The sequence below is a fragment of the Spea bombifrons genome, chromosome 2, assembly GCF_027358695.1.
Source record: "Spea bombifrons isolate aSpeBom1 chromosome 2, aSpeBom1.2.pri, whole genome shotgun sequence".
NCBI classification, from domain to species: domain Eukaryota; kingdom Metazoa; phylum Chordata; class Amphibia; order Anura; family Pelobatidae; genus Spea; species Spea bombifrons.
The window spans coordinates 6,095,034-6,118,228 of record NC_071088.1 but is presented as its reverse complement, the minus strand read 5'-3'; the positions used below and the strand labels follow the sequence as shown (position 1 = coordinate 6,118,228).

The 23,195-nt window shown below is 41.0% G+C and overlaps 3 protein-coding genes and 1 pseudogene across 5 annotated transcripts; 2 read left to right on the top strand and 2 right to left on the bottom strand.

The window, feature by feature from the left end:
- Window positions 1-4,039: 4,039 nt before the first annotated feature.
- GJA8 (gap junction protein alpha 8) lies at window positions 4,040-7,362 on the top strand. Of its 3 annotated transcripts, none has more exons than XM_053455575.1 (2): window positions 4,040-5,053; window positions 6,815-7,362. In XM_053455575.1, exons 1-2 carry the CDS (start codon window positions 4,040-4,042, stop codon window positions 6,821-6,823), a joined length of 1,023 nt encoding a protein of 340 aa, XP_053311550.1. In that variant the 3' UTR covers window positions 6,824-7,362. The 3 variants fall into 3 exon arrangements, with proteins under 3 accessions (XP_053311550.1, XP_053311549.1, XP_053311551.1); XM_053455574.1 differs by having other exon boundaries at window positions 4,040-5,128; XM_053455576.1 differs by lacking the exon at window positions 6,815-7,362 and adding an exon at window positions 5,502-5,939 and having other exon boundaries at window positions 4,040-5,390.
- Window positions 7,363-9,170: 1,808 nt separating this feature from the next.
- On the bottom strand, window positions 9,171-9,857 carry LOC128472421 (60S ribosomal protein L7a-like; annotated as a pseudogene).
- A 4,058-nt stretch (window positions 9,858-13,915) lies between these two features.
- LOC128472416 (aquaporin-3-like) lies at window positions 13,916-16,506 on the top strand. The gene is made up of 6 exons (XM_053454253.1): window positions 13,916-14,023; window positions 14,579-14,705; window positions 15,119-15,256; window positions 15,797-15,915; window positions 15,984-16,201; window positions 16,326-16,506. The coding sequence occupies exons 1-6, from the start codon at window positions 13,916-13,918 to the stop codon at window positions 16,504-16,506; spliced, it is 891 nt and encodes a 296-aa protein (XP_053310228.1).
- Window positions 16,507-17,540: 1,034 nt separating this feature from the next.
- Window positions 17,541-21,896, bottom strand: GTPBP8 (GTP binding protein 8 (putative)). The gene is made up of 6 exons (XM_053455577.1): window positions 21,567-21,896; window positions 21,076-21,174; window positions 20,358-20,488; window positions 19,354-19,453; window positions 18,630-18,748; window positions 17,541-17,959 (listed from the first exon to the last, which is right to left on the bottom strand). The coding sequence occupies exons 1-6, from the start codon at window positions 21,888-21,890 to the stop codon at window positions 17,887-17,889; spliced, it is 846 nt and encodes a 281-aa protein (XP_053311552.1). The 5' UTR covers window positions 21,891-21,896; the 3' UTR covers window positions 17,541-17,886.
- Window positions 21,897-23,195: the final 1,299 nt, after the last annotated feature.

Below are 23,195 nucleotides of genomic sequence, written 5' to 3'. Positions count from 1 at the left end.
GAGCCACATCTCAGGCTCGTAGTCCCTTTAAACCCATTTACAACCTCCTAAAACAAAGCGCACATGCAACCAGTTGGCTGCACCGAGGGAAGAGGTTGGCGCATGGCCGCCCTCTATCAAATGTTACGTCCTGCACATTCAGCACAAAAGCCAAGAACGGGAAGTGAGCAACACTTTTTTGGATAAGCAGATAAAGAGGAGATAACTTTGTTAGAGGACGGAGCCCAATTATCCTGGGTCAGGCTTTACATAATTGGCTCAGTCTGTCCTCATGCATGACCTCCTCCGGTCAATGGGGGTATCATGCTTCGCCCTGACATCATGTCTCTGCTGGAAATCCACCCGACATTCAAAGCTCCACATTTTAGATGCTTCTGAAGCCTCGCGTTAAAATAACATGCTCTGCTACCCAGCACATACAACACACACGCAGACGCAGCCTGTCCTAACCATCCCACAACTAGAGAGACTGAGCGTCTTCCCACCATTCACTCCATTACGACCAATGTACTGTATTGCATAAAGTTTGTGGTAGAAAGCTGTCACTTAATCATAGCTAGTATCGCATTTTCAATCAAACCCTTAAATTACGCATCTGATGTTCTGGTTATATTCTCCATTTGTTTTATGAATACTAAAAATATATTCAGCATTGTGAATTACTCTCTTTTATTACTTTTCCCGCAGCCTGTACCATTTCCCAATAGATTATAAGCTTTCTGCAGCCCGTGCCTCAGGGGTGAGCCTAGGGTTAGTGGTATGTAGTATTTATTGGGTCTCCCTGGTACATAAAGACTTGCTCACTATCACTTACTCTAACACCAAACATGCACATATACACACATACACACACACACACACATTTTCAGCTCATGTCGCACAGTCCCTCTTTTCTTCTCTCCCAGCTGCCACTAACCTTGACACTGTAACACCATATACGAACACACACACTCACACTAAACGCTAACACAAACACTCACGCTAACACCACAAGCTAACCTACACACACACTCACCCTATATGCTGACACACACTAACACCAGACATTAACACAAACTACCTGCAGTAGTTGTCCATCCTTTTTAAGCAGTGTTTTATATAAATTATCTTTCCCTTGGCTCCCAGACCAGTAATTTGAGACAGTTCAGGTAGAAGACAGAAAATAGAAGATAGAAGAGAAGATGAAATTGCTACAGTATGTTTTGTAGCCGGAAAGGGTTAATCCCCCCCCGCTATGGAATTTTTCAGCTCACACAGACTCTATCCCAAAATCTCTCCGGTTAACATGATCACCCGCCACCGACGGTCCTGTCTCTACAGCGTTCCAGCTGCGTCAGCAAGAAATATTACTAGCAACAGCAGCCCAAAGTGAACCGAACAAAGCCGGGCGCTCGCGGTGGAAAGGGAGCATTAGTGAGTACGATGAAATTATATGTTTTCAAGCCTCATTATTTTCCAAAAATATGTCTTTCTTGTTTAATTTCTAATTGCCTAGCGATACACTTATTTAGCGCTTGATTCTGTCAGGCAATGTGTTGATCAAGGGGTTTGCCAGAATGTCAACATTTCAAAATAACTTTATTTGTAAACAACTTTAAGGACAAACTTCCATCAAGCTGAAAACGTATTAACACAATGGAATTAATAATAATAATTAATATTATTATAATTAATATTTAATTAAAATTTATTCATATGAATTAATAAAACAATATAAACCATAGGCTGCTCTATTTGGGAATCTCTAGTAAACATGGCACTGAAAACTAAAAAATTTGATGCAAAATGACGAACAACGACGAAAAAATGCCACAAACTCTATAAAATAAGATATTTCACAAAAAAACCCAAAAAATTGCAGCCCATAAGTAGCTTTTTCTGTTTCTGTGGCAACAGAATATCAATGTTTCCTATCAGTTTTATATGATTGAACCATTAATTTAAATATTTATAAAATAATTATTTCTGGGAAAGGCGTGAGCATTCAGAGGTAATTAGGAATGAACGACGTGCGTATTTACCAACTTGATTTAAGAGTTTATGGAATAAAACCGTGAAGATTGAGGTTTGTTACTTATACGTTCTCGATTTTTTTTAAGTATAGCCAACGCCACAAACAATTATAAGACAAAATGAGATGAAGCTCGACTTAATGATTATTATTTAATAATTAGCAATAAAAAAACATAGGAAAAACGTTCATCTTTACGTTACTTTTTGGAATCTAAATTTGGACTCAAAAGTTTTTGTTCATATCACATGCGTTCCCGTTTCACAACGCTCGGCCTCTTTCTTGTCTATTGTTTCGAGCGTCACCAATTGTCGCCCTTTCATAAAGACCGTCTGGCTCAGAGCTTAAATATTGCTGGACGCTAAAACCCACCCATCAGGGTCAATAGAGTCACATCTGCTCGCTCATGCGATAACTTCGGGACTTTAGGTAGGAAAAAGCAGAGACAAAAGTTCAGTTTGGACAGCGGGGTGCCAAGAGAAGGGGACGCATTCTCCGGCGGAGCTTTGACTGTGGCAAGTTGCCCACTTTTTACTTTTACCTTCACATCTCTTCTTCTGACTTTTTTTTTTTTAGATATTTTTTGGAAACCAGGCAGCAAACATTTTCTAGTTTCATGGTTTTTAGGATTTAGAATGCTTCAGAACAGTTGTTTTTTTTTTTAGAAGAACCACAGTCAACAATAGTGTGGATCATTTATGTTACAAAGATTTGGTCAAATAGGACCTGGGCGCCAAATAGTAGAATTTGCTCTTTATTTTGTACCGAATTCAAATACATTTTTTAAATTAATGTTTAAATTTAGCACTAAATTCCAAATATTTTTTTGTTTCGGGTAATAATTTTTCCCATTCGAATTTACTGTTTAAGTTTAGCACCAAATTTACAATATTTTTTTCTTCCTGTAAATCATTTTTCCTTCTCGAATTTACTGTTTAAGTTTAGCAGTAAATTCCAAATATTTTTTTGTTTCGGGAAATAATTTTTCCTATTTGAAGTTACTGCTTAAGTTTAGCACTAAGTTCAAAATATTTTTTCTTTCTGAAATTAATTTTTCCTTCTTGAATTTACTATTTAAATTTAGCACCAAATTCAATGGAATTCTTTTTTCCTTCTGGAAAGTATTTTTCCTTCTAGAATTTACCGGTCAAATTTAGTACTAAATTCCAATGATTTTTTCTGGAAAAGACAAAAATAGTTTAACCAACACCCGATCATTGTTTGTCTGTAGAGATATGTTTTTCTTTGTCTTTTTAACGTCATGATGGCAAGAGATATTTGAATTTTTTTAATTTTAATATTTACGTATTTTATTGTTTTTTTTTTTGGCTGTGACTTGAAGTTTCTTGACCATTTAATTTGTATGAAAATTTTACAAAGCTTTTTATGCAATTGGCTAGACTTTGTTTCTGAATAATGTAATTAAACATTTATGTACTAGTTTTAAGAATTTCATGAAAATGGATGTGTTTATTTAACCCCTTAATGACAAAGCCCGTACATGTACGGGCTCAAAATGCATTGTTTTCAATGGGTTTAGGGACCGCCCATTGTCCTTAAGGGGTTAAGTTAAAAGCACTTTTTTGCAGAGTATCAAAGATGATTACTAATGATTACTTATGCATATGATGCGTGAAACTGGCAAAATAATTTTAATAATTTTATTTGATCATTTCGGGGCAAATCAAAATACAAAGTAATATAATTGGTTATAAGGACATGATTGACCATAGCTTGTTGCACCAATGAGAGGCTATTTTGGAGTGAAGAAGGATTTTTTGCTCCCTTTTAGCGGACGGAGGGAGGTTCAACTTTTTTTTCCGACCTAAATTCATAATTTATAATTATTATTTGGCTATAGAAAATATTTTTACAATTTATAAATATGTTACGGTAAGGAAAGATCCTTCTGAAAATGTCACGTGAGGACTATGTCTGTCATTTTGATGTTTTTATAATGTTTTTTTCACAATTGTAAACTTGTTCTACGTGGACTGACATCACTTTTTCTGTTACAGATTGTAAACGATGGGAGACTGGAGCTTCTTGGGGAATATTTTGGAGGAGGTGAATGAACATTCTACTGTGATCGGTAGAGTGTGGCTCACGGTCCTGTTCATCTTTCGCATCCTTATCCTAGGAACGGCCGCAGAGTTTGTTTGGGGCGATGAACAGTCCGACTTTGTATGCAACACCCAGCAGCCCGGTTGTGAAAATGTCTGCTACGATGAGGCTTTCCCTCTGTCCCACATCAGGCTGTGGGTCCTGCAGATTATCTTTGTCTCCACGCCGTCGCTGGTGTACGTGGGGCATGCCGTGCACCACGTACGAATGGAGGAGAAGCGAAAGGAAAGAGAAGAGGCGGAAATGAGTAGGCAGCAGGAAATGAATGAAGAAAGGTTGCCTCTTGCCCCTGACCAAGGGAGCATCCGAACCACGAAAGAAACCAGTACCAAGGGTACAAAGAAGTTTCGCTTGGAAGGAACACTGCTGAGAACCTACATCTGCCACATTATCTTCAAAACCCTTTTCGAAGTGGGATTTGTGGTAGGCCAGTATTTCCTCTATGGTTTCAGGATCCTTCCCCTGTACCGATGCAGCCGGTGGCCTTGCCCAAATATAGTGGACTGCTTTGTGTCCAGACCGACTGAGAAAACTGTGTTTATCATGTTCATGTTAGCTGTGGCTGCGGTCTCGCTTTTTTTGAACGTGGTGGAGATCAGCCACTTGGGTTGGAAAAAGATCCGCCTAGCGTTCGGGCGGGCAATTGATCATCAACCGCATCAGCTGCTGGGAGAAGTTACTGAAAAGCCCCTACACTCCATAGCCATCTCTTCCATTCCAAAGTCTAAAGGCTACAAGTTGTTGGAAGAAGAAAAGGCTGTCTCCCATTTCTATCCAATGACTGAGGTGGGATTAGAAGCAAGCCCGCTCCCTACCCACTTTAATGGTTATGAGAAAAGCAGCACGGGCTTCTTGGAAGACATCTCCAAGGCTTACGATGAAACCCTGCCATCCTATCGGCAAGCTGAAGAACAAGAGGTGGTGAAAGTGCAAGTGGCTGAGACCCTAGAGCAAGCTCCTTCTGAGCGTGCCCCCTCAGTGAGGGCTCCTTCGGTGCGTGCACCCTCTGACCGTGCACTTTCTGAAAGAGCAATGTCTCGTGCTGTTTCTGACCACGCAGCTTCAGAAAGAGCTCCCTCCGAGCGTGCGCCTTCCCTCAGAGCACCTTCCAATAATGCCCTCTCTGAAAGAGCGCCTTCTGAGCGAGCACTCTCCCGTGCTGTCTCTGAACATGCCCCTTCAGAGCGAGCTCCCTCTGAGCGAGCTCCCTCTCGTGCTGCCTCTGAGCAAGTGCCCTCTGAGCGAGCTCCTTCTCGTGCTGCCTCTGAGCATGCACCCACAGAGCGAGCTCCTTCTCGTGCTGCCTCTGAGCATGCGCCTTCTGAGCGAGCAGTTTCCCGTGCTGCCTCTGATCATGCACCCTCAGAACGAGCATCCTCACGGGCAACCTCTGAACATGCACCATTTGACCCAATACCATCTCAAACGCAGTCAGTTCCTGAGCAGTTAGACAGTTCTTCTGACCTTCCACCCCCAGAAACGATTCCTACTGAACACGTGTCCTCACCAACAGCCCCATTTCAGCCCATTTCTGAGCAGATCCCATGCGAGCATGCTCCATCCAGGGCTTTCTCTGATCACACTGGCCCTGAGCATGGTTTTCCAGAACCTATGCCCTTAGAATCAGGTGTTTCCGATCCAGAGCCTCCAGGCCCTGACGTGCCACTGCTATGTGTCGAATTAATTCCAGATTCCAGATCTTTGAGTAGATTAAGTAAAGCAAGCAGCAGAGCCCGGTCGGATGATTTAACAGTATGAAGCAATTCATTGACATCTTGATGACTATAAGGAGGTGCGAGGCACACAAAACAGGCTAAACCATATAGGATATTGAGTTGAGGAGAGGTCTACACAGGTACATTCGTACAGGCTATTCTTCAGGACCCCTGTACTTGGATAAAATCATGTAAACATTTTTACACTACAGTTACGTATATGATTTGTAGGGAACGAAAAGGGTTAATTCTTATCATGTTTAATATATCAAAAGTACAGTTGTTTTAAATAATAAAATCGAGAAGCAGCTTCACTCAATCCCTTGGAAAATATCCATACTAGTTATAGCGATGGGCTTTAAATAGTCCTTTTAACACATTATTATTATTTTTTTTAAATGTAGTTTTGGGGTCCCCAGTAACGCAGGATATCCGGATCTCCTCATTGGGGTACAAAATTGGAATGGGCAGTTTCAGAGTTCATGAATGATTTGTTGCTTGTGTGAGCGGATCTCGATAACCTGGATGGTTTGAGGGTCCACCCTCTGGAACGATTTAGATAAACAAGATGATAAACATTTATTACAGATCAATGTAAAGATAATCATAAGCTTTACTGTTAATTAGCTAATGTTTACAGTACGACATTTTACTGGATTTCTTATCGATCTAGCTCTAAAAATCAGATCTATTCTAGGACCAAATACAAAGACCGGAAAAAATTACACTAATCAGTTGATAAACTTTGTTTTTAGCAAATATTTTTATTTTAAGAAAAGCCATCTTTGTCATTTTGATCCTCTAAATTAATGTTGGAAATTAATGATCATTTTGTAATAACTCCAAGCCCCCCCCCAAAAAAAAATGTTCTTAATCCAAAGGAGTTTGTGTTCTTCTCCGTCGGAGAAGAGTGTGTTGTTTTTGTTAAATTAATATTGTTACCAAAACATTTTTTTCTTCTCAGTGGCTGTAATTGTCCTCCGGAATCCTGATGTTACTTCCAGTTGAGTTCACTGTCAATGTAATGCAGCCCAAAAGGAAAAAAAAAGAAATATAGAAACAAAAAAAAAGGTATAGGCAGACAAACGCCATACTTTTTCGTGTTAAAAAAAAAAAGTAAAAAAAAAAAGTTAACAAAAAATTAAGTGTAGAGTTTACACTAGTTGTGGGTGGACCCCATTTACAATATTTCTTTTACAAGTTGCGGAAGGTTTAAAAACCCTAAATGTGTCTTCTCATCGAAAACAATTAGGTGAAGAAATATATCTGTTTGTATTGTGAAGCCTGTTGCTACACTCGGATTTAGGGAGACGGCTATTTGATTGCGGATTTAGAAATGTTTACAAAAAAAAAAAGCAACAGGCGTGGGTGCTGGCAGACTTTTATGTTTACATTGACTTAGAAAAAGGGCAGAAAGGCATACATGCCAGCCAATGAGTAGGTAAGAACCTTAAAGACACTTCCGTTGCATGTCGTAATGTATTGGGAAAAGCTGCGTAATCTTTTTATTTTTATTTTTGGAAGGTACATTGAAACCAATGGTAGAAAAATGGTAGAATTACCCTACTAAGTAGAATAAGGTTAGGTGATCCCCATAATATGAAGACCATACATACATACATGTATATGCGTGTAATGAAACATTTTTTGATAACGGGACTTTGGCTGCGTATTGGAGGACATGTGTGCAGATACCAGCCTAGATGCCCAGGTTATACCATGAGACTTCGCTGTGTGCAGAAGAAGCGAGGAACCCAGTATTGGTGTAATGTGTTGGGAAACCTTTTTTGTTATTGAATGGCAGTGGATGAAAGCTTAGTCCCAATAGACTCTAAGGATTTAAAAGAGGATTAAACACCTCAATTTACCCCTAAAACATGACTTGTTTACCAGATAAACTCCACGTTCTGCCCCCGGCCAGGTAGGAAAGGCCATTTTTGTGTAAGAGTGTCACGGCAGACATTGAGTTACGTGTTGTCTCTAATCACTCTGTCTTTCCTTGTCTTTTTGGCTCCATCTGGGGAGATCGTTCATCCTTCCTATGGATGGCTGTGAGCTTTTAACTTGAGGTAAGTAAAATTATCCATTGTAATTAATAAAGACTAGCTACTTACTGTATTCGTTGTATTTTTAAATATTAAATCATAAGAAATTGGGTTTTTCTAGTAGGGCGCACCGGAAGGCTACCTATGACCCAATATCAATTGTTTTTTGTTGTTGTTGGAAATATTGGTTTGCGTTGAGCTTTGTTTTTTTTTTCTTTTAATATGGATAGTTTTAACCCTTTGTGTCTTCAGAGCTCTTCATGCCATCATGAGGATTGTGGGTTTGATTTAACTTCTACTATGGCGGCGTGGAACATAAAGTAGTAATGCACGCTCCAGTGCAAAACGCTAAATGCAGGTACCCAAGGGAACCAATGGGAGCAGGCCATAGTCATGTGATTCCGTCATCACCAATCACAGAGATCACATGCATTTTGTCACAGCAGCATGATTGTCATTAGCGTACAAACTGCCCACACCGTTAAAGAGTCAGGCGTCTACTATTAAAAGTCTTGCCCAGTACCCACCAGGGCGAGTACCATGGCTGCCTCCACTCAAATCTTCTTTGGCTAATGGGGTGAATTATACTATGTGTTATGTGGCAGAATGCATCACTTCATTCATTCATACAATACAATACATTCATTCATAATTTTTCAGGGAAAGTTTAATTATCATGTGACACAAACACAGGCTCTGTTAGGTTGTTGCAATAGAACGTTTAAAAGGACCTTCCTTTGTTCGTAGGAGGAAAATACTTGGAACATCCGGACCCTACCATTCGGAGTGTATTTTTATTTACGCCATCATTGGTTGCATCTGAATATTTTATATATTTTATGATTTCTTTCCCAAATGCAAATCCAGAAACCAAAACTCTCCCCGAGAGAACCGTAGACAATTATCTTTTTTTTCCAGTACGGAGCGCCGGTACATGACAAGCAGATGTCAACATGCGCATCATTCAACAGATGTTATTGATAGGAAGCGACAAGATTAAACAGTAACAAGGCTTCCGTAATCTGGTTCTATACAGCCCAATTGTGTCCCGGCTTTCTCTAGGATTTTAACGCACATCCCCCTAGAGCTGTTCAGAAAGAAGGAAGGTATTTGCTGTGGTCAGCGTATTGGGGAAGCCGGGCTTCAGGGTGCGTCAGCCGGTACATTTCAGATATAAAGTTCAGAGATCATTTGGTGACTAAATTGCGCGTTATGCTTAAGGCCTATTATTTATTTTTTTAGAACCTTTTTTTGGTTTTTAAAAGTTTTTATTATTTATGTACAGAACAAAGAGGACATGTGACCCAGGTTTGTGGCAAGCTTCTCAAGCTTGGCAGTGCGGGCAACTGACTTGGGACCCAAGATTCCACCACCCCGTTGATCTCATCTTATCTGTCATTGTAGTTGGTTTTGACAGCTTCCGCCAGGTTAACGAGGGCTCCCTTGTTCTCACGGTTGACTTGTGTGAATGCAATACTGGTGCAGGTCTTCCAGCGCAACAGATGGCCCAGTCTAGTCTTGTCCTGGATGATGCCCATTTTATGGCACAAAGGAGGCAAGAAGACAACCAGCTCAATGGGACCCACATCTTGTGCAGTCACAACAAGTTGGGCCTTCTTGTTCTCCACCAGAGTGGTGACACTGTTGACAACTGCACTGTGGACACCTACAAACAGCTTTTTCTATTTCTCCTGCTTGGTTTCAGGTCTGTGGTTGTGACCCAGCTTAAAGAGCTGAGTGGCTGTCTGGTGGTCTAGAGCCTGGGCGATCTAGTTGATTGAAGGTGGAATCTTAAGACATTCAGATGTCAGAGTCAGATCCCTCTTGGGCTGATGTCTTGCCATGGTTGTTTGGCCCCTTCACAAGAAGAGGGTTCACCACTTTCTTGGCCTCTGCCTTCTTCACTATGGAAAGGGCCAGTGCCACCTTCTTACCCTTGGTCTTCTTTACTTCAGGCATGGTGGACAGGGGCGGAGAACAATAAGTCTATCATGTTCCCCAATTACTCTTATGTCTTTTGGTGTTCGCTTTTTTTAATCTCTTTGAGATTTAAATGACTTTTCATCAATTTAACTATGTATTATACAGGATCAACTTGGCCTTTCTGGTTGAAAAAGAAACCTCGCAGGTCGGCCCCTTATAATGTTTCAATACTTATGCAATCTCATGGTTTACCAAAGAACTAACAGAGCGGATATTGCCATATTTGTGCCGGACTGGTGCAAAAATAGAAGGTGGTTTGGGTCAGTGGTCTAAAATGCCCGCAGCACATACATTTTTTTATAGCATCATCATATTGCGCAGCGCTGTACAATATGTAAAGAGTACATAAGTAGTGCATAACATAACAATTTTGTCTTACAGACTCAAAAGGTAAGGGGGGGGCTGGTCAAAGGAGCTTACAATCTAGGACGCGGCAGAAAAACTAATAAATATTGCGTTCTATGAATAAATATGGGTTCTTAACTAAAGTGCTCATTGTCCGGAAAATAATATATAATTTGCGGCCACACTAAATGAGAAAGAAAGAAAATCAGGTTGGAGGAAAAAAAATGAAAATATCCCTGATCATTAAGGGTTTTACATGAAATTAAGAATACCTTAAAATGTTACATGTCTATATATATAAAAAATTGAATCCATAGATAAACAGTATTATTATTATTATTTATTGTTTTTTATAGCGCCATCAAATTCCGTAGCGCTGTACATTTTAAGCTTTATTGATGAATGATATTGCCGAGGACAAAATTCTAAATGTGATGTTCTATTCAGAATGTCTTCAAAATATAACTATTTTCTCATTTTGTTTTTTTTTTCCCCCCAACAGATTGTCTCTTCTGTACCCTGGTTCTGCTAGCGTTCTTCATCCCCTAGTTGTGGTCAGCCTCTCACCCCCCGAGAAGCCCGAGTCGTGATCACCGGGCAATGCCCTTCTCCAGGAGCTTGCCCAGAGTAGCGAGACATGTTTAGACGCTCGTTTCCCGGGTTCGGCCTCCCATCAGCAAATTCAAGAGACTTATTTTATCGGAAAAAAATCAGTAAAACATTTATTAAATATTCACGGTGTCAAATGGGTCGCTATTGTTTTCTAGAATTTAATATGTATCTGGAACCGATATGCTAATCAGGTCTGGCCCTTGGATTGAAACTCCTCTATGGATCAACAAGGCTCCATCCAACAGGAAGCCAAGCCAACAGCTGCCTTAGCAAATTAATACGTACTATTTTATGACATCATCAGAGTACACCCTCAACACAAAATCCAGGAACTATTACAGTATATGATGTCACTTCCTTGTGTCGGAAAGCTTTCAGCTAATATTACCTATTCCCTCAAATTTACCCAAGGCCAGTCCTGATGCTAATTTTTTTTTATTTTTGGCTGTTTTATAAAGAAATATTTTAAGAATGTGGGTATCAGGCAACATGGTATTTATTTAATAAATGTTAATATACGCATTTGGCGACTAAGGTATTCCAAAGCCCACGGAATTAGCTTTATAATATTTAATGCTATTTGGTATCTTGAAGGTTACGATGAAGAACTTAAATCAAGGAGAAACGGGGAGACTAGATGAGCCCACTTCATATGTTTAAAGTTGGGGTATTCTAACCAAAGATGAAAAATGAATTTCTAAGTAAATGCTATTTGAATGCATTGGAGAAATCCCCTAAAGGTTATTCCAATTCTGCAGTTATTTTATCTTATGCCTTATAATATTCATTTGGTGGCTGAAGTTATTTTTTATATTAATGAATTAAATGCTTAAATGACTTATTGGTTCAGTCGGTGACCAAAGAGGGGCGCACTGAAATGTGTAGTCTTCATGGGACAGCCTTGTTAACTTGAATATACACCAAAGATAACCTCTGTTTCTGTATGTTTATTAATAAAAGTCAATGTTTCTGAAATAATCACGAATGATGAGGCATTTCATTCGCCAATTAAATTATACAAGTTTGTAAGGGGCCAGCCCCTTTAATTAAACCACTAAACAGCCAATGCAGGCGTGAGGAGCCCTTGACCGGAAGCAATACACGAAATATATGCGTATATGTGTATATATGTCCTCTATTGTTAATTGTTGCTGATTGTTGTTGATTGGATCTGGCAGCCTTTTAAGAATAAAAAGAATGCCAGGACAGGAAATTGATTGGATTATGCTAATTATGCCACATTAACACACAGAGCTCAACTTTGATAAAGTGAATTTGTAACCTAAATATCTCCTAATTAAACTGATTGACAAACAAAGAGCTCAATCTGCATGTAACGGCTGATGCTGTGATACTCGATACTTCCTCCCTTGGACATTTTTGTTTGAACCAAAATGATATAACCATCCTCATCAATAACAATACCAATTGTCCACAGAAATGAACCCCAAGAACAAGTATACATCTTGTCACCTTCTAATCTCTCCCTGCCTAAGCACACACTAAAACTGAATGGAGGATTCTAAAGAACAGAGTGCTCTGACACTCACAGCTGGACACTAAACAAGCAAGCAACAGTCACTCTATTGCCTGAGACACAGACACACACTGTTTGAGGAAGCACTCCCTGCTCAGGCAGGAAACGCACCTGGAGCAGACCAATTTAGGGAGAGGGAGACTTTCCTCCGCATCGGGGAACAAACCATTCCTAACAAGGGGAGGTGAAATTTAACTAACCCGCATACTTAGAAGCATCCAGGAATCCCAACGCATCTAAGGGCACACTTCACTGTGATATAAGCCTGGTTATCAGGATGTTTCTCGCAAATTCATGGCCACAAATCTATCATTAAAAGGCAAATACCCCAAAATTTGGCGCCTGTACACTGTGTGAGAAAACTATTTTTTAAGGGCAGAGGTGGCACAGGCAGACTGTTTCAGGGGCAGAGGTGGCACAGGCAGGCTGTTTCAGGGGCAGAGGTGGCACAGGCAGGCTGTTTCAGGGGCAGAGGTGGCACAGGCAGGCTGTTTCAGGGGCAGAGGTGGCACAGGCAGGCTGTTTTAAGGGAAGAGGTAGCACAGGCAGGCTGTTTCAGGGGCAGAGGTAGCACAGGCAAAGTCTGGCTTAGCGTATAGCGATAGAGGTTATGCTGCACTACCGTCAATGTCTGGCTCAGTTTATAGTGACAGGAGTTATGCTGTACCATACCTGATCACTAAATGTTATTTATTTAAGCTTATTTGTGAAATTATTTTTTTTGTGTGTGTGTGTGTGGGGGGGGGCACATACAGGATCCACCTCTGGTGCCAAATAGTCTAGGTACGCCCCTGTGGGTATCACTGCAACTGCATGAGCATACACAGAGAGATGAATAAACTCCACTGCCGCTCATACCCACCCAACACAAAAAAAATAAAAAAAATAGAATAAAAACATTGCAGAAACAGAAAGAAAAATGATGTAGCAAAAAAGTGTTGAAATACCTCTCTTCCCTGCCCCCAACCCCAAAGTTTTAAAAATAAGTATTGATGTAGTATGTAAGGAGGTGTTTTGATCCCCCAAAACATAAAGATAATCATGCATTTGGGGGATTGCTAAACTTGTGTTAGCGTTTGCCCTGCAATAGTACATAAGTCCTAGCTAAAATGTTTTTTTTAGTATTTTATCATTAATAAATAGGATATATTGGATATAAATATTATATTGATAGATATAGAGACAAAAAATAAATATATATAAATATTTAACTTGTGTGGGTAAAAAAAAAAACATGAAAAAGTGAAATAACGGTCAAACATAGAACGTGAAATACCCTTGGCCATGAAGCGGTTAATAACTTAATTTAGTTATTACATCTGTGATGTCAATGGTTTCTGGAGCATGAATGTCCTGGAATTAAATAGTTAAATGAACATCTCTCCCATATCAGTACCCAGTTGATTGAATCAGGTTCTGTGAATGATCCTAATCAGCAGTCCCAGCAATAAAATGCAGCGGCTGGCGGGGAGCTTGATGTGGCTTTGCTGGGCTCATTGTGTTTGGGAGGCTGTGGCCAGTGGATTAGAGGCTCTCGGTCGGTATGGAGGCTCGTGTCATGCTGCTGAAAAAGCTGAAGCTTAAGTTGCGGACTGAAAACCTTTATGTGCGATGCGGGCTGGCTGAGTTCCTGGGGACGCTTATTTTAATTGTAAGTATTTTATTTTTGTTATTCTCTATTTTTTTTGTATAAGAATCACTATTTTTGTGCACCTGTGCAGGTCTATGGGTTGTGTTAAAACTTTGTATCTTAAACAATTGCAATGTGTTTGTATCAAGCCTTTTTGCGACACTTAAAGGCAGATTTATCCAAAATGCTTCCCTTATTTTTTGTGTTTCTAAAAAAATATATTGCCCTGATAAACCTGTTCTAGTATTCCTATGTATGTGGATCAGAACAGGTGTGTATGTTGGGGAATGGACTGGTGATCATGAGGTGCTGCTGGCACTAGCTGCTTGCATTTAAATCGGGTGAAGCTCCAGGAGTCTGTTTTGCTTTGGTGCAACGTATCTTGTCGTGATGGAATCCTACTTAACGTGGCGGAAGCGTGCCATTAAAACCTCAGAAGCTGGGTTAGAATCAACACGGGGCTACTGTATGGACTGGGGCCAGTAATACTGGCCAGCACTGCCGCGGGTCTGTTTAGAGGGCAATGCTGTGTATCGTTAATGTGTATATACTCAGAATAACGCTGTTTGCTTCTAGCTGTTTGGCTGTGGGTCTGTGGCTCAGATGGAGTTGAGTGGTTTCGCCAAAGCCCAGTTCCTGAGTGTGAACATGGCGTTCGGCTTCGCTGTCACTGCTGGAGCCTATGTGTGTGCCGGAGTATCGGGTACGTTTTAATACATGCTACCTCCTGCAACCCTAATAATAAAAAGGTGGCTTATGGCAAAATCGGTGTCATCTGCATGTTGTAATTAAGACCATAATCTGGTGATGTCTTGGGATATGGAGGTTGGTCCTGGTTTTCATGGAACCTCATGTCTGTATCACCAGCAGACAAGTCTCCCTTATAAGTCACTGAAGGTTGCTGATGTTCTAAAGGAAAATAGAGCCCCACATTTAACATTCTTACACCTGTGACATGCAGAGGTTGACCATGTGATTGGTTGGGTTCCTTGCATTTGCCCCCCTGGGGATAGCACCTACTGTAGCTGCTTAGTCATGGGGGACTCTTACCTTTTATGTGTTGGATCTGCTACCAATTATACCACATCGATGCTCTATGCGTGTTCTGCCTTACAGGTGCCCATCTGAACCCTGCCGTGTCTCTCTCAATGTACTGTCTGAGGAAGCTGAGTGGGAGACTTATGTTGGTCTACTGGTTGGCTCAGTTCCTAGGAGCGTTCTTTGGAGCCGCATTGGTCTTTGCCTTGTACTACGGTAAGGTCTTTGGTTTGAAGCTGGTGCCAGATCCACACACTGGTCAACATTGCAAGGTGTCTGTGTTTTGCCACGTAAGCGAAATTTGTTTACAAAACAGAATGTATTCCGTGATCGTGGAAGAAATGGCCAACAGTTGGAAGCTACATCTGTGACGTCCAACTTTGAGGCCATTGGGTTTCCCACACTGAAATACAACCTTAATGCTGGTGCTGGATTTACATCCAAGTGTATTAAGTGACCATCCTAAACTTGGATGGGGGAGGGGGAGATCCAATTCTTTAATGCATTGTAATCGTTCTACAAACTTACAAGGCGGCTTCAATGACTTGTATTGTCAACTTGTGTGAGTGGATCAATCCTGATCCACAAATTTGCAAACATTGAGTTTAATGAAACTTCAAGCTTAACGGCTTGTTGCAGTAGATTTCTAAATGTGAATCAAAATATGGCGACAGGAGTTTAAATCTAACGGCGCATGTAGATGACTTGATCACGGCGCATTCACTAAAGCAATTCTCCCGAAACGTCTGTTTTTAGATGCCCTGTATGTGTACAGCGGTGGGAATTTCACAGTGACTGGATCTCAGGCCACAGCTGGTATATTTGCTTCATACCCTTCAGAACATCTGAGTGCGATCAATGGATTTACAGACCAGGTAAGGACAGCGTTTAAACCTCCGCACCGATTGTATAAACGCAGACACAAATTGTCGTCCGTCCACAGGTGATTGCTACAGCGGCCCTGATGATCGCTATTCTGGCCATACTGGATGAAGAAAACAATGCGCCTCCTCGTAGTATTCAGCCCTTCATAATTGGAATATCTGTGTTACTGGTCGGCTTGTCAATGGGCTTCAACTGTGGTTACCCCATAAATCCTGCCCGGGACCTATCTCCTCGCATCTTCACGGCTATGGCTGGCTGGGGTCTTGATGTGTTCAGGTAAAGAATATATAGGAGTGGATGGAAAGCTTGCTTGATGCCTTGATACCATAATGGTGAAATCAACATGTTTAGATTATATCTGCTCCCTCAGGGTATTCACTAATGACTGGTGTTCTTCCAGGGCTGGAGATAACTGGTGGTGGGTGCCGGTGATCGGACCTCTAGTAGGAGCACTGGTTGGGGTGCTGATCTATGAACTTTTTATTGAAATCCATCACCCGGTGAGCAAACAGAAAGATGCCCAAGAGGAGGAAGAGCAGACCCATCCACCTCAGTATGAGCTGGTTCAATCGACTGCATAGTCCGCATATTTTTGTATGGTAACGTGTCCAACGCTGAGGTTTTGGTCCTTGTTTAAAGTGTCTAATCTACCCATCTAGTTATTTTAGAGAGACTGGTCTTACCTTCCATTATCTCCCCAGCAGGATTACTGTATCGAGTCATAGTGAACATCTGATGGGGACCTGGCGTTTCATTTTCAAGTAGTAGTTTAAAAAGCTTTATCTAAGGCTGTATGCCAAAACATTTTAATATGGTTTATCGTAGCTGCCAATAATTCTTAATTATTCATAATTTTTGACTAATAAGCTTTCAGTGCATCTCTAACCCATCTAGGCTTTAGGAGTATTTAAATTTTTTTGCACCTGTATAATTTTTATATGAAATAAAACAAAATCAACCCTAATGGTGTGCGATTCAATGTTGCCTCCAGCTGGTGTAAGGAAGCTTCAATAAGATACTGAATATTAAATGTTTCGATGGAATTTACTCCCCCCCCCCTTTAATTGTAATGTATGTTGGCATTGACAAACCTGGCTTTATCTGAGTTTGATCCAATAGATGCCCTTTATCTGAAGGCTGCCATTAACAGCCATGTGATGTTTTGAGGTATGCTAATGAAGTCCAATCTTCCATAGAATTTCATGAGCTGAGAGTCTGGGTGTGAGTCAAACAGCAGTTCTATAGCTTGCCACAGGCAGCATAAGGAATCAGTGACTGTCTAGTAGCTTGGGGCTCGGATAACAGATTGAGAACTCGTACAAATGGCTAATATGCAGCTGCCTGTTAATTGAGCCAATCAAAAGCTGGACCCTTCTACTGCTGTCGCCCATTCCCATGCTGGTATTGTGCCATACCGCTTGTCAGGACTCCTCTACTAGACCTTTTTCTCCATCTTATTCTAATTGTACATCCTCCAGTAATAACCCGCTTATTCTTTACCTCATATGACCTTCCCTCTTAAGGCCAACCATCTGTCATACCCAGCCAAGCAGTTCTCTCCTGTCTTCCCCCTCAACCACCAAATGGATTATAAGGTTGTAAGAGCAGAGCCCTCTTCTGTACCAGTATGTTTAATGTCTTCAGTTACAAAAGGGTATTGAGCATTGTAACAGCGCCACAGAATCTGCAGGTGCTATATAAATGTATTTAAAAAAAAAAAAAAAACGGTCCCATCACACTTCACAACTTTCTAGCCATAATTGTGAACACTTCTGTTTCTGGGCTTTCCAGGAAACCGCCTTGATATTTCAGCATCCTCTCGGCTCCTATTGATTGCCCCTCGAAGAGGGGTTCTTAGGGCAGTTAAGCAAAAACGCACAAGACAGCCAGGTGGCCCCAATCTTACAGTTTGATCGGAAGGGTGCCATATGGACGTACTCAGGTCTACAATAGCAGTTTACTCAGCTGGTTCGGGTCCCCGTAACGTGAGCAATGAAGCATCTGAGCAAGTGGACCCCGGCAAACTGGACAGAGCTGAAAAGGGGAGGAAAAAAAAATATTCACTTTGACAAGTACTCTTCCAACATAACTTGTCAAGGACCTGGCTTTTGGGTAGTTTACCTTATGCTTAATCATTTTCTCTTTTCTATGGCACATAAGGCTTTCATTTGACACAATTTTTATTGAATGTTTATATACAAAATAAGTTTCTAGTTAAGATGTCTTCCATAGGTTGACACTGCGGCATTATTTAAACTTATATAAAAAATAAATATATGTCCAGCAGCATCCCCCAAATACTGTCCAAGTACTCCCTTGCATGCATTAAGGTTTTAAAACCTGTCATTTGCTTTTTGTTTTATTTTTATTCACTATAGAGGGAGTCTGCAGTTTCAGCTCCCTGATTCTACTGCAAATTATAAAGAACCAAACCCAGGAAGCTTCCTTCTGAAAACCGGGTTGAACTGGCCCTTCACAATGTATAGTAAAGCATTCGAGAGCTTTAAGACATTTCCCCCTGTGACTTACGTATTATACAAGGCTAACCCATACCTTGCAGAAGCAGCTCGCTTCTTAATGCGTAACAATCTGTAGGAGACGGAACACTCAACTCTCCTGTAAAGTCTCTATTTAGTGAATAAAGCCCAAGGTTACATTGCTCTAGTTTTGTCTTGATCCGTGTTCCCCAGCCCCAGTGTTTTACCTGACCAGGAAGGGTTGGGGGTAACATCCATGGGTTTTCTTGGCAATAAATTCTTGAGTCTCTAGCAGTCTTGTCAGTAAGACTCCGACAGGGGCTCTGTCTATCTTCGTCATCACGAGCTCCAGAGAAAGCGAAACGTAGTGAAACAGGATTACTTAAACAAGTATTTGATGGGAACAGTTAAACAGTCATGTGATGCAAATGCAGGCACTGATAGGCTGTGAACATTAAAACTCAAAAGAACTTTTCTTTTTTCCCTCCAGTTTCTGTGTTGGTTTTATCTGATTAAGGCTTTAGACGAGAGAAGGAGAGGACAGATCTGCAAAGTATTATTTGCTTACGAAAAAGCAAGTGGAACAGGGCCTTAAAAAAAAGATAGTTTTTTTTGTGAATAATACACAAATGGGTCACAAAGTTCTCCACGCTTGTGTTGCGTTTGTAAACTGGCAGCTTGTTCTAAATCAGTATAAAATGTTTATATCAGTGATTAAACATGCATGGGATCGACATACGGCTCCTGAATCCAAGACGGGACCAACGACTGATTAAGGTCTTTACAGCAGGAGAAACGGGGGACTAGACGGGGGCCGGATGGGGCCGATCTGCCGGCAAATTTTGTTTCCATGTTTCTAACGTACGTTTTTGTTATGTGCACAATACCAGTAACTACTCGGCTTTGCTAAAATAAAACCAGTATTGATTAATTTAGTCGTTTCAAACTTACAACGTACGGTTTTCCAAATTCTTCACACATTTCCACGGCTATCAAATCTGCCTTCTGAATTCCAATTGATCCGTCTAGCAGCAGAAATATTCTTTTCAAACTGTTAGGTACAAAAAGATCCATGAGATATTAATCTTTAACTAATCTGAAGAATATTGTTTTTTTTTCTTCAATAAACTGAAATATATATTATTTTTTCCAAAAAACATAAATTAATAATATTACTGAAAAACTATGATGTGAAACTGAATGCAAACATTTTCATGCAATATAAGGATTTATTATTACTTTCTTAGATGGAGATACACAATGCAGCCAACGCACAGACTAGACTGTGCCTTCAGGATCTCCTCACAATGAAGCAGACGATACAGGTGGACTCGCCTATTGTCCATGTGGGGAGCTCCTGAAAGTCTGTACTGCTAGTGGAACGTAAGCTACGGTTATGCATCCATATAACATGTAAGGAGTTATAGTGAGGTGGCGTTGGGACACACAGAGAAGAAACCCCCGTATACCATCTCTACATATCACTGTCCAGCGTGTGGAGGCTCAACGTGATGTCTTCCAGCAGACTAAGCAATCGAAGCGTCTGCTTTATAATAAGAGCCATGGTAGTTTCATGTGATGAAGTCAAAGATTGGACAACCTATAGATTTCAGGGTCCCATACACACGTGTGCACACACACACAAATGATTGCCTGCCTGGCACATGGGTCTACACCCCCCCTGCATGTAGCAGTAGGGGATGGATTATCCATTAAAGCACTGGGGTCTCCTAGGCAGGTGCCTAGTGTACCTAACTCATAATCCACCATTGGCTGCAGTAGACCACTAATGTTAGATTTGAAACCCAGTTGCCCCATGGTGATGGGAGGGTAATCTGACACGGGCAGTTTGTAGTAAACTCTCTCTCTCTCATCCATAGTCCCTAAAAGCTTCTCAGTTCCGGGTACAGCTTTCTAAAGGAACAACGTGAACCTTCCTCCGCGACTGGACTTACTTCTGCCTGTGTAGGAGATATCCCTCCACCATTTCAGCGAAGTCTGCTGGAGCGTGATAACCATAACCTGGCATATCCACCAAGGTGAATGCTTTCCCTACATTGAAAAAGTTCAGTTTCTTTGTGTGACCCTGTGGAGGAAAAAAAATCAAAATCATCTATGTCATTGGTGTAGTCTAATGATCGTCTATGTATATTCTATTTATTTACTTAGCACCTGACAGATCTACTTGGCATTCTAGATGTGTGGAGGTATAGTGAGTTCTGTAATTGTGCATAAAGGTGCAGCAGGAATATATAACATTAGTGGTCCCTTAAATTAGCGAGATATAGATGCATTAATACATGGCAGAATTAATTAATGCAAAACTGTACCGCTTATAGATCCGGTGGATCTGTACAAGAAGATCTGGGGCTAGATCCAGCAGAAGCGGATTACCCTTATAAAACTGGCAAATGTACCCGCCATGGCAGCACTAGGCTAGAATAACAATGTATGGCAGCGGAACGCACGTCCCTTCCAGAGAGGAGATTCTATAGGAACCCTCATGCGCAACTCACTAGGCGGTTTATCATGGTATCCTCAAACCAAAGTCCAGACAGAAAAATGAATGCTCACACTAAGAAATTTGAAACATACATCTAGAACTCTCTTTGTGAGTAATTCACAGTGCAGGAATAGAAGAGGGTCTGGGAACCGATGTATGGCGTAACTTACAGGATTTTTGGACACTCTGACTTCAATTTCGGGCACCAGTGAAAATAAAGCCTTTATCAAAGATGACTTGCCGACGTTACTTCTTCCTATGAAGCAAACCTGCAAACATAATACAGAATGTTTTGTAAAGTCATGGTGACCCATTTAAATATATAAAAAAATAGGTGTTTTTTAAATTTTTTTTGCTCGTTTTTACTAAATTTCTCATTCTAAATTTGCAGCAAATCATCTAACTATGACATCAAAAGAAAGCTCTACCTCTCCTTGAAAAAAAACTAAATATAGTTTAAATGGGTGCACTATTCACAGGAAAAGAGAATAATCGCTGAACCCACATAGCGCAAAAATAGCAAAATTGCTCTGGGACTTGAGGTACCAAAAACCCCTGGGATTGAAGGGGTTAATGCCTATTTTTTTCCCCAGTATGTAATAATATACACTGAATCGATAAATATTTACACCGGATCGGTAAAATGTCAGTCGCCGCTTACCTCTGGCTGCATAAGAGCCGGTGTATGATCCAGCCTGACAGCCGAGGTGTAATAATCAATGACGTGTTTGCCGGACGGCCTGAACACCTCCTCGGCTTTCATTATCTGCTCGAGGCTGGGATCAAAGAGTCTGTAGTTTGTCCGGTCGACGTCGTGGCTCAGATACTTCTCCAGGTCCTTGATGGGGTAGAGCAGCTTTCTTAACTTTTTCTCCTGCAGCTTGGTTGCCCCGTGAACGGACGCGTAGCTCGCAGCGCTCCTCAATTTCACGCAGGTAGAACAGTGTCCGGCAAGCAGCAGCCGGATCCTCGGCATGGTCCACATTATCGACTGGCGGAGGGGGACCCTGAGGAGGGGGAAAAATCCTTTAAATCAGTTATAAAGATTTATGTCACAGCATGAACCCCAAGACACCTTTTAACACATGGGCCACGTGCTGGGAAGCTGAGCCATTTGCCGCCTCACATTGATAACTGGCAAGACTCCTCCAAAACCAGCCCCAGATTATAACCTTACTCAACACTGAAGTCTGCACTTAAAAAGAGATTTTGGGGGAGAGGAGGTACATTTATCACAGAGGAGAAATCTTACAAGGGATGTAAGGACATTTTACTTTACAAAGAGGATGTGGAACAGCCTTCCAGCAGAAGTGGTAGAGGGTAATACAGTGAGGGTATTAAACATGCATGGGATAGACATACGGCTCCTGAATCTAAGACGAGACCAACGACTGATTAAGGTTTGAGTCTTTACAACAGGAAAAACGGGCGATTAGACGGGGGCCGAATGGGGCCGATCTGCCGGCAGATTCTATGTTTTAATCTGAACTTACTACCAATTGAATACAGCAATACAGAAACATACGCGCTGTTAGAGGAAACCCCCTGAATGTGTGTGTATATACATATAAATATATATATATATATATATATATTTCTCCCAGAAAGGGGCAGCGAACACATTTTGCCTCATCGCTACTTTCGTTAACCCTGATGCAATATATACTATACATATATATTTATATAAACACATACATGGGGTAGGACCTTGCAAAACACAGTCAGAAAATGGGGAAAAAAGTTAGAACCTGTGGCTGTAATTAACATAGAAATTAATATAAAAACAGCATTATTAATATTTATAGTATACAAAAAATATAAAAGGTACAACAATAGATTGTAAGCTCACAAGAGCAGGACCCTCTCCCCTCTCCTGCTTCGGTTACCGGTACGTTAATTTTACATCGTCTTTATTAATAGGTTTCACAGGGTGCTGGTGAAACAGCGCCACAGAATCTGCTGTTGCTATATAAATAACTCTATATTACATATATATCATATATCACATCGGGGTTAACGAAAGGAGCGAGGAGGTAAAATGTGTTCGCTGCCCCTTTTACAAGGAGAACACAACTCCCAAAGTAAAGCAAAGGGGCGGGTACTGAACCAGACCCCCCAAAACTGCTTTCAATCAGAAATTAAATGCCCCCCATATCCAACTCAAGAGGGGTAACTTCACCAGCCGGAGGCTACAACTTCCACATCATGGCACAGCTTGCTGGGAGTTGTAGTCCCAAGAAACCAGCATTATGGACGCCCCCATGCTGTCACCTTCAGTGCAAATATTTAT